The 15,992-nt window shown below is 39.9% G+C and overlaps 1 protein-coding gene across 1 annotated transcript in view; it reads left to right on the forward strand.

The window, feature by feature from the left end:
* Positions 1 to 15,992, forward strand: part of ADAMTS16 (ADAM metallopeptidase with thrombospondin type 1 motif 16) — a 174,462-nt gene that overhangs the window by 44,170 nt on the left and 114,300 nt on the right. Inside the window, exon 9 of the mRNA XM_089908358.1 lies at positions 14,943 to 15,225. Coding sequence (XP_089764484.1) covers positions 14,943 to 15,225 — 283 coding nt within the window. The remainder of the gene's footprint in view (positions 1 to 14,942; positions 15,226 to 15,992) is intronic.

A 15,992-nucleotide genomic window follows, 5' to 3' on the forward strand; every position in this document is an offset into this window, starting at 1 on the left:
TCTTACACTTCTGCAGAGCTTGACATGTGGATTTTGAGGACTCCCTTGGGGACCACACCCAAGGGTTTCAGTGTGCTGACCTGTAGAAGAGCTGGTTTCTTGGGGCCAGACCTCAGTCTTCAGCAGTCATTGTTTTAAGTGCATGACTTGTGTGAAAATGCCAGAAGTCAACAAGTCAGCAGATTCCATGGAGTCACTGGCTAATACATCCTTTAAGGCAGTTGGATGTTCCCCACCCTCCATTATGTATTTGACAAACTCTTTAAGGGTACACCCATTCTAAAAAAATGTACAAAAAACAGATACATACTACTATATATAAAATAGATAACCAACAAGGACCTACTATATAGCACAGGGAACTCTGCTCAACGCTCTGTAATGACCTATATGGGGAAAGAATCTGAAAAATGGGCTTCCCTGGTGGGGTAGTGGTTGAGAGTCCGCCTGCCAATGCAGGGGACACGGGTTCGGTCCCTGGTCTGGGAGGATCCCACGTGCTGCGGAGCAACTAAGCCCGTGCACCACAACTACTGAGCCTGTGTTCTAGAGCCCGCGAGCCACAACCACTGAAGCCAGTGAGCCACAGCTGCTGAGGCCCGCGCGCCTAGAGCCCGTGCTCTGCGGCGGGAGAGGCCACCACAATGAGAAGCCCGTGCACAGCAACAAAGACCCAATGCAGCCAGAGATAATAAATAAATAAATTTATTTAAAAAAAAAAAAGAATCTGAAAAAGAGTGGATATATGTATATGTATAACTGATTCACTTTGTTGTACACCTGAAACTAACACAACATTGTAAATTAACTATACTCCAATAAAAACTAAATTTAAAAAACACCAGTTTTTTTTAATAAACAAGACTAAATTATGATGTATAGGCATGCACACTTGAATATTCAAAGTACAAGAAATTTTAAAAACTAGTTACTGTAAAAATAGTAATAGTGGTTATTTCTATGGGGTCACTGGGGGTTCAGATTGAAACTGGGCACACAGGGGCTTGTGAGATGTATGGAAAAGTTCTATTTCTTTGCCAGAGTGATAGTTGCTTTACCTTATAACTCATTATAAATGTATAACTTGTATGGGTTTTCTTTTCTATAGTTGTGTATTATTTTACAATAAAATTAAAAAATATCAAAAAAAAATAATAAAACATGTACAAAAAATTCCCGGATAGGTGAAAATCCAGCTGAGCCATGATACCCCTCTGCTGGGTTCTTACAGAAGGGACTCTGGAAGGATTTGAATCACAGTCAACAAATATTTATTTAACACAAACCATTATGGGAGAGATAATGTAGGTGAGCCTCATCTATTTGGGGGGCTCTTTGGAGGTTGAGAGAATTGAAATTGTAAGTCGCGGAGGAGGCTAAATCATCAGTAATGTCCAGTTAATGCAGAACAGTATATCTGTATGATCTAGAATAGCTGTCTGCCACTCTTAGGACCACAGGCTTAGTCTGTGTCGCTGGGCTGCTTTTGTGGCCATAGGAAAGGAGGATGGAGCTGATTCCAAACTAATTTGGACTTGCTTTCTCTGAGCCGTCATGGGAATTGAATCCTTTTCTCGCTGGTTGGCAAAGGTAACCTGCCATATGGTGGTTTAGAGAAACCAGCTGTGAATCACAGGAAGGAATCAGCCTTGGCCTGGTTTCTTTTCCTTATTTGTTGTTTGTCTTGTTTTGGTTTATTTGTCCCTCTGGAAGTGATGGATCTGCCCATTTTCTGTAGTGAGCTGTCTCCTTGAGAGGATGCTATTTGGAAGACCCCTAGATTTGTATGGACTAATTTTGCCATAGTGTTTTCAATGCTCTATTTCTACCAAAAAAAAAAAAAAAAAGAGGTGGTATTTGCCTAATATGTGCTTGATAACAGCTTATTAAGAAGGCATTCTATTTTGTTTTTACAAATCATGGTGCTATTATTATTTATTTCCAATCTACTCTTTAACATAGGAATATGTAGCACATATTTGTTCAATTCTATTATTCTTATGTGACCACTTAAAGTTTCTATTTGTATTTAAAATTCAAAACAGTGAAACAGAGTACAAACCACAAGGTGTAATATATTAGTTTGGTTAAGAGCAAATCCTATTTCATAGATGAAATGTTTTTACTAAATTTGAATACTTTAAAATTGAAATGTATTTCTATTTTTAATGACTAACTGTTTTAAAACTAAAGAAGAAATCAAGAATTTTTTTTTTTAAAAGAAGGCATTCTAAAATAGACCATTTTGAATATGCATTGCCACATTATAATGATCATGCAATCTGAGCTAACAGTCTGGAAACAGGATTAGTCGTAACTTCTATAACCCCCTCGGGATTCTGACATGTGTATATGCAGTCATATATATAACTAAGGCTGGAATCTGTGAATGGTCAAATTTGGTATCCATAGGGACGGATGTTTAAAGGAACTGCCTGGAAGGTTACATGTGTAACAGAAGTTGTGTCAAACACACAATGTTGGTACAAATGACCATTCCCCAGACCCCACGTTACAAAAGCCATTATGAGGCCATATTGATACTGGTGTCTGGTGTCCACTTGCTTGAAAACAAGGAAACTTAGTTATGACAAACCTCACCCAAAGTTGAATTGTGTCTTAGCAAGCCATTCAATAAACGGTAAACATCTGACAAAACTGTATAACCCCACAGGGATCTTGCCTATCCCATTCCCTGAGTGCAGGGCTGGAAAGGGAAAGATGCCAGGTGAGCCCGGGGCCTTGGAGACACAGATGCTGGGTGTGTCTCCATGTCAGGTCTGTGAATCTTATTAAACATGCACATTGTCACAGCCCCACCCAGACCTGCTGACTGAGCACTTCAGGATGGAGGAGGAGAGCATAGGTTTTGATGGACAGAAAGTTTTGAGGGTCATGGCTGGATATGCAGACTCCATAAGCAATACCCTCAACCTACCAGTCCCTCCTCAGGGAAAGTCCATGAAGTTCCTATTGTGTATCTGCAGCAGGGAACCTGCAGATGAAAAGCTTGTGCCTCTCCCTGTGCTTTGCCTGGTCCAGGGGTAGTGGGGAGGAGACAGGTGAAGAACTGAATTCAGATGCTCATCACTTTTAGCAACAGCGTTAGTGAAAGTGGTTAAATGAAACGGGACAGATGCTTTGCATTCAGTTTTGCGATGTCCCACATGGATCCCTGGGAAAGCAGCTCCAGCACGTGCCGTGCTCCTGGCCCCTGAGCTGCCTGCAGTCTCTCATCTTCATTGCCTGCCTCTGTGTTCTCTTATGAGGAATCTGACCCCTTAGAGAGCCCTGGAGTCCAGGCTATGCTTGTTCTTAGGCTGGTTGTTGCCAAGGGCATGTCTCTGAATGACTTCACCCCACTGTGTCCCCAGGAAGCCCCAAGGTGTGGAGGGAATGGCTAGCTGGGAACCCAGCAGTCCTGGCTGCCACCCTTGTTCAGGTCACACTCCTGGAGCCTCAGGTTTGTTTAATTTTCTAAATACTTTACTGATGTATAATTCACAAAAGAAAACCTCACTGCTTCAAGTGGACAATTCAGTGATATTTTATTTAACGTACGGCACTGTGCAACCATCTCCACGATCCAGTTTTAGACCATTCCCATCACCCCAGAGAGAACGCTTGTGCCCAGCAGTCACTCCCTGTTCCCACCCCAGCCTGGCAACAACTGCTCTGCTTCCTGCCTCTGTAGCTTAGCTTTCTCTGGACATTTCAGAGAAATGGAATCATACGAAATGATATGGCTTCCTTCACTCCACATACTGTTTTTGGATCCATCCATGTTTATCCATACTGCATCCCTTTTAACTGCACAATGGTGTTCCGTTGTAAGGATGTACCACATTTTGTTTATCCATTCACTCACTGATGGACGTTTGGGTTATGAGGGCCTCAGTTTCCTTATCTACAGAAATGTAGCTGCTGGTCCCTACCTTGCAATTCTGTTCTGAGGACTATTGGTAATCAGATGGTATCCAGTCCCTGGAACAGAGGCAGGGGCATGATAGGCAATCAGTAAATGAATGCCATCAATATTAATATGATTAACAGAAATAGGATGTCACGGTCCTAGAACCCAGAGCTTAAAGGACACTGTTGTGAGAGACTAGGTATCAACACCAAAACCAGTGAGGAAGAGAAATATCCCCAGTGGCACAATTAAATAGCAGAAACAGCTGATTCATGAGCTAAGTGTGAACTTGATGAGCTCGTAACAGAAATCACCTAGAGCCAGCAGCTTGCCGACGTCAGGGGGACGGGTGCCTGAATCACCCACTGGGATGGATTGAGTGTGTGTGGAAAAACTTGCATGACTTCAGGAATGGCTAGTAGATGCAAATAACAGCACCCCGGGGAGCCATGGCCTCTGATGAGAAACACGTGTGCCCGCCCCGCCTCACGACGCTGGCCGACTTCTCTGCCCTGACCACGCAGCAATGGCTGTCCAGCTCTCCTGTGACCCTCCCGAGCTGCCGTTGGCCTTTTGGTCTCGGTTTCCCAACCTGTACAAAGTCCTGCACACACTTTACTTCCTCTCTCTGCAGATTTCCTTGTGCAGCCCTCAATCTCCAAAATATCTACTGGGATCTTGATTGACATCATTAAAATATCTTTTTTTTTTGCCACCTTTGAAGTGTATATATTTAAACTGCACCAGGTGACCTAGGAAACAGTGGTAGATTTTTTCCTCGATTTACAGAGACAGGAGCTAGGTCTCAGGACACATGCACACGCGCGCACACACACGCACTCACCCTCTGAAGAGAGGGAGTCAGGCCTTGAACCAGAGCTTTGGCCTCAGGAGCCACCACTGGCCATTGCATCGCTGCAGCACGTGTCACAAGGCTGGGTTTAACACCTGCTCTGCCCTTGAGAGCAACACAATGGCAAGCAAGTCCCCACACCTCACCCTGTCACTCCAAATGGAAAGGTAAAGGAGGAGCCAGGCCAGTGGAGGGCTGGGGGAGGTGTGCACAGGAAGCAGGACTAGTGGGCGCCAAGAGAGACCAAAGAGAGCCTGGGTGTTCCCGAGGCTGGAGGGTAGCAGAGGCATCCTGAGCCCCCCCGGGGGGCGGCAGGAGCACAGCCCAGAAGGAAATTGAGGCAGGTCAGAGGGTAAGGCTCCAGGAATTGTGCTCTCAAATCAAGGGATGCAATTGCAGGGTTGTAAGTAGTTAGTGATCTGATTTATGCTTCTTTTTTCCTCCAAAAAAATAGAGAAAACATTAGAAGGAGGGCAGGAGTGGAAGCGGCAGGTAGTAAGCATAACCCTCTGGAGGAGAAGGTGGAGGCGGGATGCAAGGATAAGCCCAGAAGTGTCCCCTCTACCAGATGGGCTGGAAGAGATTTCCCAGAGCCTTTGCCCAATTTGAGCAAGGCCCTGCCGAATCAGTAATAACATTATTAGTAGGTGACTCTATCACAAGTGGATATTTTGCAGAGAACGCGTGAGCTGATGCCGTGTAGGGCCACAGGGCCACTGCCGTGGCTGTTCCCTCTGCCTAGCCCACAGCCTTCCCTCTGGAATCCACACAGCCAAATCCTCACCCATTTAGGGCTTTACTGAAATTTCTCAATGAGGCCTAACTGGTTCCCTATCTAAAATTGAAACCCCCTTTCCTACACTCCCGGCGTCTTCATTCTGAGTTGTTTTTTTAATATAATTTATTTTGAGGGCATTTTTAGCAAAACGCAGCAGAACTGGGTGCGGAAGTTTCCCATCTAGACCCTGCCCCCCCACACTCACAGCCTTCCGCCACCAGACGGCACATATGTTACAACTAATGGACCTACACTGATACACCATAATCACCCAAAGCCCGTAGTTAGGGTTCACTCTTGGTGTTGTACACTCTATGGTTTTGAACAAATGTATAATGACATGTATTCATCATTATAATATCATATAAAATAGCTTCACCACCTTAAAAATCCTCTGTGCTCTGCCTATCCACACCTTCTGCCCCCTTAACCCCCGGTAACCACTGTTTTGTTTTGTGGTTTCTTTTTCTTTTCTCCATAGTTTTGCCTTTTCCAGAATGTCATATCGTTTGCATCGTACAGTATGTAGCCTTTTCAGATTGGCATCTTTTACTTATTAATATGCATTTAAGCTTCCTCCCTGTCTTTCCATGGCTTGGTAGCTCATTTAGTGCTGAGTAATATTCCATTGCCCGGATGCACCACAGTATTTATCCATTTACCTTCTGAAGGACGTCATGGTTGCATCCAAGTTTTAGAAACTATGAAGATGCTATAAACATCCTTGTGCAGGTTTTGATGTGGATATAAAGTTTTCAACTCTTTTGGATAAATACCAAAGAGTACAATTGCTGGATCTTATAGTGAAAGTTTGTTTACTTTTATAATAAGCCTCCAAAATGTTTTCAGAAGTGGCTGCACCATTCTGGATTCCCACCAGCAATGAGTGAAAATTCCTGTTGCTTCACATCCTCACCAGTATTTCATATTGTTGGTCTGGTAATTCTACTAGGTTTATAGTGGTATCTCATTGTTTTAACATATGATGACATATGATGTGGAACATCTTTTCATATGCTTATTTACCATCAGTATATCTTCTTTGGTGAGAGACTGTTAATGACTTTGGCTTATTTTTTAACTGAGTTGTTTTCTTATTGCTGAGTTTTAAGAGTTCTTTGTGCATTTTGGATAACAGTTCTTTATCAGGTGTGTCTTTTGCAATTTTTTTTCTTTTCCCCAGTCTGTGGCATGTCTTCTCATTCTCTTGACAGTGTCTTTCACAGAGCAGAAATTTTAAGTTTCAGTGAAGTCCAGATTATCAATTCCTTCTTTCATGGATCCTCTGGTATTGTCTCCAAAAAGTCATTGCCAAACACAAGGTCATCTAGAGTTTCTCCTGTGTTATCTTCTAGGAGGTTATAGTTTGGCATTTTACATTTAGTTCTGTGATCCATTTTGAGTTAAATTTATGTGAAGCATGTAATGTCTGTGTCTAGATTTCATTTTTTCACATGTGGATGTCCAGTTGTTCCAGAACCATTTGTTGGAAAGACTATCTTTGCTCCATTGTCTTGCCTTTACTCCTTTGCCAAAGATCAGTTGACTGTATTTGTGTCTGTATCTCTTTCTGGACTGTCTATTCTCTTTGTCTCTTTGTTCTCCAGAACCACACTGTCTTGGTTACTGCAGATTTATAGCAAGTCAGGAAGTTTGGTAGTGTCAGTCCTAAGACTTTGTTCTTCTCTCTCAATATCGAGTTGGTTATTCTGGGACATTTGCCTCTCCCTAACTTTATAACCAGTTTGTTGATATTCACAAAATAATTTGCTAGAATTTTAATTGGGATTGCATTGAATCTATAGATCGAGTTAGAAAGAACTGACACACTGAATTTTAACTTTTTATGATTTACATATTATTACATCAATTGTTTACTACCTGTCCTCCACCCCCCAACTCCACAATGGAATTTAAACTTCACAAGGGAAGCTGTGTTGTCTATTTTGTCCATTGTTGTATCTGGATTGACAAGAAGAGCACCCAGCTCATAATAGGCAGTTAATGAATATTCACTGAATGCATGAATGAATGAACGAACATGCTACACATTCCCTGGATGAGAGAAACTGTGAATTTCCTCCACTATGGGATCAAATTCATGTCTAAATGTTACACAGCTCTGTAAATGAATCTATTGAATATTAGAGTGTTTAATCCATGGTGTTCTGATTATATTAGGTAGCAGCAATATCTTCAATGCCTTGACTAGGTGACTGTTTGCTTAAACATTTCTCTTTGTGTCTTGGGAATGTGCAGAGAAATATAGGATCTGAGAATTTAAGTTCGAGCCGTTCCTAGTTCAGATAGTTTTGCGTCAACCAAAGGCAATCTTACTAAGCACTCAGTCTAGGACAACATGCTCTGATTATTTAGCTGGCGCAGTTTTATCAACATGCTAATGGATGTGATTTATAAGAATGTTCGTATGTGACATATACTATTTATTATGGACAAATACCACAGCCATGGATTTAGCAAACTAGTCTTAAGAGGTAAGCTCCCAAAGATTTGTTAATTACCAGTTGTTCTAGAGCACTGTTCTTCCATAAAACTTTGTGCCATAATAGAAATATCTGTGCTGTCCAGTACGGGAGCAACTAGTCATGTGTGACTATTGAGCAATGTCAAGACTAAATTTTTAACTTTATTTGATACTAATTTAAACTTGAATCCCTGTGTGTGACTACTGAGCAGTTGGAGGACTGCATTCTTAATTTTCTTCAGTGTTAATTAAAATTAGTGGCCACCATTTTGAACAGCACACATCTAGAAGTTTTCCTCTAACAGAGATTTAAATCCTTGCCATAGATTGACCTGAAAGATGTCATAACATTGAAAAGCACAAAAAAATTACTAATGAAAAATAAGAATACACACTGCAATGATATTTAAGCTCCAAGAGAAATTTGATCTCCCTTTATAAATAACAGCCATGTCCCATTAGGTTATCTATGTTCTTGACTTTTTTCACATTCATTGTTTTTTCATGAGGTATTCCCATTTCAATCCAAAAACCAGATCTTGGCTTTATTAGAATTTTCATCTTAATAAGCACATTCTTTTACTATTTACTGATTCATTTATTCTGAATTTATTTTTTAATAAGTCCTTTCTGGTTTCTAGGTGGTCATTCATTGCATTTTTAAAAACCTTTTGGGTTAATAGTTGGTTGGTTTGTTTTCTTTATTTTTTTTAAATTTCTCTAAGTGCAGTATGAGTACATCTCACCATTTTTAAAGAACCAGCTTTTGGTTTCTTTGTTTTTCCTCTATCGATTTCCTATTTTCTATTTTATTGATTTATACTCTAATTCTTATTATTTCTTTTCTTCTGCTTACATTACACTTAATTCAACCTTCTTTTTCTAGTTTCCTATGTTGGAAACTTAGATTATTGATTTTAGATCTGTCTTCTTTTCTAATATCTGCATTCAGTATTATAAATTACCCTCTTAGCATTCATTGCATCCTACAAATTTTGATAAGTTGTGTTTTCATTTTAATTTAGTCCAAAATATCTTAAAATTTCTCTTGGATTTCTTTTTGACCCATGTGTTATTCAGAAGTGTGTTGTCTAATCTCTACTTATTTGGGGATTTTCCAGTTATCTTGTTTGTTATTGATTTCTAATGTAACTCTGTTGTAATCTGAGAGCAGACATTGTATAATTTCTATTCTTTCAAACTTGTTAAAGTGTGTTTTATGGCCCAGAATGTGGTCTGTTTGGATGAATGCCCTAAGCAAGCTTGAGAAAAAAGTGTATTCTACTACTGTTGGCTGAAGTAATCTACAGATGTCAATTATATCCAGTTGACTGATGGCATTGTTGAGGTCATCTATGTCCTTAATTATTTTCTGCCTACTGAATCTGTCCATTTCTGAGAGAGGAGTGATGAAGTCTCCACTACAACAGTGGATTCATCTGTTTCTCCTTTCAGTTCTATCAGACTTCACTTCATGTAGTTTGGCACTCTGTTGTTAGGTACATACGTGTTAAGAATTGTTGTGTCTTCTTAGAGCTCTGACTCCTTTTATCATTATTTAATGCCTCTCAATCCCTGATAACTTTCCTTACTTTGACGTCTGCTCTATCTGAAATTAATATAGCTACTTTTGCTTTCTTTTGATTAGTGTTTTCATGGTATAGTTTTGCACCCATTTACTTTTGATTTATCTATGCTTTATATTTAAAGTGGGTTTCTTGTAGACAGTGTATAGTTGGGTCATGTTTTCTGATCTATTACAATCTCTTTTAATTGGTGCATTGGACCACTGACATTCAAAGTTGATGTAATTGAATTAACATCTACTATATGTGTTACTGTATTTTATTTGTTGCCCTTGTTTGTTATTCCTGTTTTGGCCTTCTACTCTTTTTCTCCCTTTTGTGGTTTGAATTTAGCATTTTGTACTGTTGTATTTTCTGTCCTGCTTTAGAATATCAGTTCTACTTCTTCTTTTCTTTTTTTCGCCCAAGAGTTTGCAATATACATTTACAACTAGTTCAAGTTCACTCTCAGCCCCCACCAGTATTGCGGTTATTTTCCAGGGTATACATGGCGGTAGAGAAATAACATGGCGTGCTGACAACAATGTGTAAATCTGAGTAATTCTGAATTTTAATCTTAACTACCCCACTTCCTAGCTCTACAATGTTGGGCAAATGTATGCATTTAATGTCCCATTACTTTAAATGGGAACATTAATTCTCACTTCATATGTTTGTTATTAGAATAAAAATAATAAATAGAGCAAAACACCTAGCATATTACCTGCCACATAGATGGTGCCCAAGACAAAGTAACTATAAAAGTTCTATAAAAGTTGCATCTGTCTTGTGTTTTAGGAACATCACTAAGGAGACTAGAATGAGTAGAATATTCCCAATACAAATCACACTTTTGGAGAAATGACAAAGAAGTACAGTAAAAATGAAATGAATTAAGAATTGAAATGCCTGTTTCTTCTAATGAGCTGGATCACTTTTTCACAGTGTTGATTGACACTTGTGGTGTCACCTGAGACAAGCTTGCAACCAGTTCAGTGAGGAATCCCTTATGCAGCAGGAAGGAATCTGATACACTGCCCAACCAGGCTCATCTCTTCCTAATTTACATTTTATTTTTTGATTCATGCAACTTTTATAGACAGCCTTTCTAAATAGGTATACATTAATAAAGATCTATCAGCATTTAAGTGTGAATAGCAACAAATATAATACAGTAAACATCCTACCTTCAACACTTTCTTACATTGCTCAGAACCAGCATTTTTTCTTTTTGTTTTCTTTTATTTTTTATTGAAGTATAGTTGCTGTCCAATATTATGTGTTACAAGTGTACGGTATAGTGATTCACAATTTTTAAAAGTTATACTTCATTTATAGTTATAGAATATTGGATATATTCCCCATGTTGTACAATATACCCTAGTAGCTTATTTTATACCTAACATCATAGTTTGTACCTCTTAATCCCCTAGCCCTTGATTGCTCCTCCCCCCTTTCCTCTCCCCACTGGTAAATACTACTTTGTTCTCTGTATCTGTGAGTCTGAGAAACAGCACTTTCTCATCACTGACAGGGCACCCACTCTTTCTCTCTTTATAAATGCAGTACAAGTGTTGAGTTTCCCAATGTCAAATGATTTACAGAACTGGCGACGAGAGATGCAGGTGTCTGGAGAGCTCCCCTGCAATGCCTGGGAGAAGCTGACCTTTTCTGAAGCCGGTTAATAATCCACCCAGCTTACCTCCCAATGGTTACTGTGGGCAGGTGTACACCAGACATTTTATGAGCTACTAAGTAAATATTCTCGATTCAGTAAAGAAAAGCACTGATAAAAAGAAAACATTAATCTTCCACAATTTACCTAATCATTTAAATAAGCTTGCAAACTAATAAATAATACAGCAAGATTTATTGCAAGATTAACGCAGCAAGAAAAAAGGAGTAACTTTTTTCTTGTACTTTTCAGTATGTATTGATTATAGAGGAATATCAAAATATCAGTCTTATCAGTTATTGTGTCATTCTATGTAGTTAATGAAATAGGGGATTATTTAAATACAGAATACTGTAGCTCAGACTAAATTATAAATGAAACAAGCATAAACACTTGACTACTGTGTTAGTGAAAATTCAGAAGTCCTCCAGAGGCAGTTCTCTCTTGCCTGCGGATCTGGTCCTCTGGGCCACCCAGGATGTAGCCTTAAACCCAGGGGAAAGCAGGAGGTGGTTTTGAATCTGGAACAGCTGTCATAGAACACAAGTGTTTTAGGGGAGGAAGCCAGAAAGCCTGAGGCAGCAGGCCAGAAGCAAAGATGTGTTTGGGGTGATGGTGTTGGGATACACCCACACACGGTCTTCAGAGGGATCTCGTACTGTAGAGTGAAAAATCCCCCAGAAACTCCTTGCATTACAGAAGGGAATCAGAGATCATCAGGGTGAAGTACGATATTTTACACTCTTTGTTTCATTAATGCAGCAAATATTTTTGCTTAGGCCATGTATTTTGGAGGCCATGTATTTTAAATATATATTATTTGTTAAATCTTACAATCTCGTGGCAAGTAGCTGCCTTTGTATCCGCTCCCTAGAGGACAAAACAGCACAGAGAGGATGAGTAAATCATCCGAAGTCACAGAGATCATGTTGAAAAAAGGATAATAAATGCTGGGTGTCTGACCCATCAGTCTGTTCTCTGCAAGTCCACCCAGTTTTGCACCAGAGATGCTGAACATCATCTACTCTAGAGCACCCACAGGAGCTTATCATCTTTTCAGGGTGATTTGAAAAGCAAGGGATTGTTTGCATGTCAGAAAATATTTTTTTAAAAGCAAAAAATTACTATTTTATTTTTTTCAGTTTAACATTTCAACTAGTTACCTTAAGTAGTGTACAAAACCTCGCTGGGGAGTGTTATCACACAAGGTTGAACATATTCATGATTGCTCATGTGACTCCTGAGTTAGTTTAATTGCCAAAGGGATGAAACCCAACTAGCTTTAGCTATTATTTAATTCCATACTAGGCTCTTCCTTGATAGAACTGAAGACTTTAAAATATTGACTATCCTAGTTTAGTTGGTAGAGTTCTAGGGCAAAAAGATTCCCAGGGCATCCATGGAGCTCACCAATGAGAGCCCCCCACCTCCTCCACCTTAATCCAGAGCATAAATTCCAAGTATTTCACCTTTCCACTGCTAGCTGGCATTTGGGCCCCGGGAGGTCTACACCCCATGGGGCTGATGGCTTCATTGATAGTTTACCAAGTTTACCTTCTCTTACCTCTTTCCCACCAGCAGGAACACCATGGCCAATGCTTAATCTCTGAATGTACGATAAGCCCGGTTGCCCCTCTCTTTCCTGTCTCCACCCCCAACCCTCCTGTCCCTGAGAGGTGTATTTGGCCCTTTCCCAAGATCTCAGAAGTGCTTCTCCATGTCTGTCATCCTGCACTGTGCAAATATTCAGACCCATGCAGGACAACTCAGTCCACCGCGGAACTTTATTTGTTGTGCAGTGATGGGCCCTAAGCCCCCCCAGATGAGAATCAGACTCAGGCATCTAAATCAGAGGCACTCTTAGAACAGGCAACCAAGCGTCAGTGTCTTTGAATACCCAATAAGGGTCTAATCAGTGTCCTAAATTATCAAAATAACTTGCAAAAAATCAGTACACATATAAATACTGTACTGGAGAGTTCTAAATTATAGCTGGATAATTCTGTAGGAGTAATTCTTTGTATTCTAAAATTATAAAGGTATTTTAAAACATTTAGAAGGATTTAAAAAATTAATCTGTAATCCCATGATCCAGCAATGCCATTGACATTTTTTTTAAAGAAAGGATGCACACAGAGTTTAAAAACTTGAGTAGTGCCTAAGGATGTAAAAATGGAAGTGGAATCCCCCTCTTGCATCCCTCTTCCTCGATTTTCTCTCCCTGAACATAACCAGCATCAGCAATTTCTCATCAGTCCTTCTTGGAAAATTCTTTAAGTGTAGATGCACACTTGTAAAAATGATTTGGAATCCCACTATATACTTTATTATACACTTTTTAAAAATAACAACTTCTGGGACCCCTACAGTATAAGCCTTAAGCTTACAGGTTTTTAATTTATTCTGATTTTGTTCCAATCCTTATACTTTGCTTCCCAGGTGACCTTGAAAATGTTGTTTTATCAGCCTGATTCTCTATTTCCACAGAATTGCTGTGAGTGATAAATAAGGTGTAATATAGAAAATGTTGGCCATAGTCTTAGGAGCTCACACACACACACACACACACACACACACACACACACAATGTTTAGTTAAGATTATTATCAGGACATAATTAGCTGGCCTTTTTAAATCATTATGTTCTTGCTAAATATGTAAATGTACTTTTAAAGATTACCTTGAATTAGTTGGTAAACATTTAAATTATTTCTTGTTTTGATTATTTTTTCATTTTGTTTGTATTTTTTATGCTATTACAAACAAGGATTCAATTATACATTCACAAATACTTATCAATATTGGGGAAGTGCCTACAAGAAGTATTTGGCAAGAATTCCAAAAGGTTAAAGCAGAAACTAACACACCATTGTAAAGCAATTATACTCCAATAAAGATGTTAAAAAAAAAAGAATTCCAAAAGTGTAAAATCCTAGAATTGAATTATACATTTTCAATGCTGATAGATGTGGCAGGTCTGGCCCCAGTCTACCCTCTCCCAGTGTCATTGCCTGTTTGCTCCCATTTCTCCTAACAATTATCAAGTTTGAAAAATACTTGCCACTCTAAAAGGCAAGTCTCTCAATTTTCTCTCCTTTAAGATATTTTTGTCATTGTTTGTGCTTTCATTGTCTGTTATGCTGTACAGACATTTTTTGTGTTTTTATAATCAGTTCTTTCCTATTTCCCAAATACTTTGCTTAGAAAGACCTCCCTGATTCCCTAAGAAATTCCTTGTGCTTTCTTCTGGATTACTTTTGTCAAGTTACACTTTTATAGAAAGTGTCACACTTTATTGAAGTCTGAATAGAATTTTGCTACTTACTATATTAGGATTATAATTTTACGTCTTTATTTGGGAACTCCCCTCACCACCTCCACCCATATTAATATCTAGGGTTGTGTGCTTTCTCCTCCAATTTTTGCTTTAAAGGACCTGACCTTAGTATGTTGTGCACTCTCTTTGCTCCTGGAGTAGAGTCAGGACACCTCCACACCAGTGTCTCTGCAAGGGTGTGGGTGGGGAAAGGGCTCAAGAGTGGGGCTGTCCCATCCCTAATTCTCAGCCCCCTGTGCGACCCCTTTCAACGTGTGCTCTCAGTGGCGGGAACAGCACGTTTGTGCAGATAACAAAACAGTGATGCACATTTCTTTCTCCCTCTCTATTTTGCAGTCAGGCATGATAAGAACCCAGGAAGCGGACTACTTCTTGAAGCCCCTCCCTTCACACCTGGCAGGGGCCCCCAAGGACTCTGCGGGGGCTGGGCCTCCCTCCCACATCCTGTACAAAAGATCCACCGAGCCTCGGGATCCAGGGTCCCACCAGGTCGCGATGATGGAGAGAAATTGGCGGCTGGAAAACCACCACCTCTTCCACCACGAAGATCAACCCCCGCGCGGTGGCTCCAGTCCCAGGCAACCACAGAAGCTGCATTTCTGCGGAAGACGCAAGAAATGTATGTAAGGGCGATTCTTTTTAGTATTTAACGATTTGGACAATTCTGTAAGCCAACGGAGTATTTTTAATTTTCTTCAAAGTAGTCTGCCCTAGAGGTGAAATTTGTTGACTACCTTTGCTAAACTTAAGTGATGATTCCAAAGCAAACCCATCAACTGTATGTTCAGTTTAAAACATCTCTCCCTGGTAGATGGATAGATAATGGTAGATGTTTTTCTTTGTTTGTTTGTTTGTTGTTGTTGTTTTGTTTGTTTGTTTGCTTTTAAAGAGCTGTTCCCTGGGCAGATTAAATGACAAGGTGCTCAGAAATGCAGACTCCACCAGATGTCTTCAAAAGAACCCTGGCATGTCTGCCTGGTAATTCTGTACTTTTGAGGTCTAGATTTATTAAAGCTCACATGCTTTTCCCGCAGAGGTGATTTGTCCCTATGCAGGTTTTTATACTTCACTCACCACGTCAGAAGACAGAGTATGCATGACAAAATTTATCTGCAATTTATCACCAAGGCTCTATCGAAGTTCTTTTTGTTTGTGTCATGAACATTTAAGAATAGATGTGATATTTACATTTTATGAAGGAACGTCTCACAAACTCAGGAACAGGAGTTCAGTGTTTTCTGGACTTTTCCTCACTTCCTTCGGCTTTCCCCTCAAGCATTGCTTTATTTAGCAAACCTTCCCCAAGGAGCCTCTGGAAAGCCCATCCTTCTCTGCGGCTTGGTTTCTTTGGCTGCTAGACCCAGCACCCTCAAATAGAGGTGGGCA

The sequence above is a fragment of the Delphinapterus leucas genome, chromosome 3 (genome assembly GCF_059928025.1).
Source record: "Delphinapterus leucas isolate spDelLeu-1000000601 "Yukka" chromosome 3, BTC_Dleu_Yukka2, whole genome shotgun sequence".
Classification (NCBI taxonomy): Eukaryota; Metazoa; Chordata; class Mammalia; order Artiodactyla; family Monodontidae; genus Delphinapterus; species Delphinapterus leucas.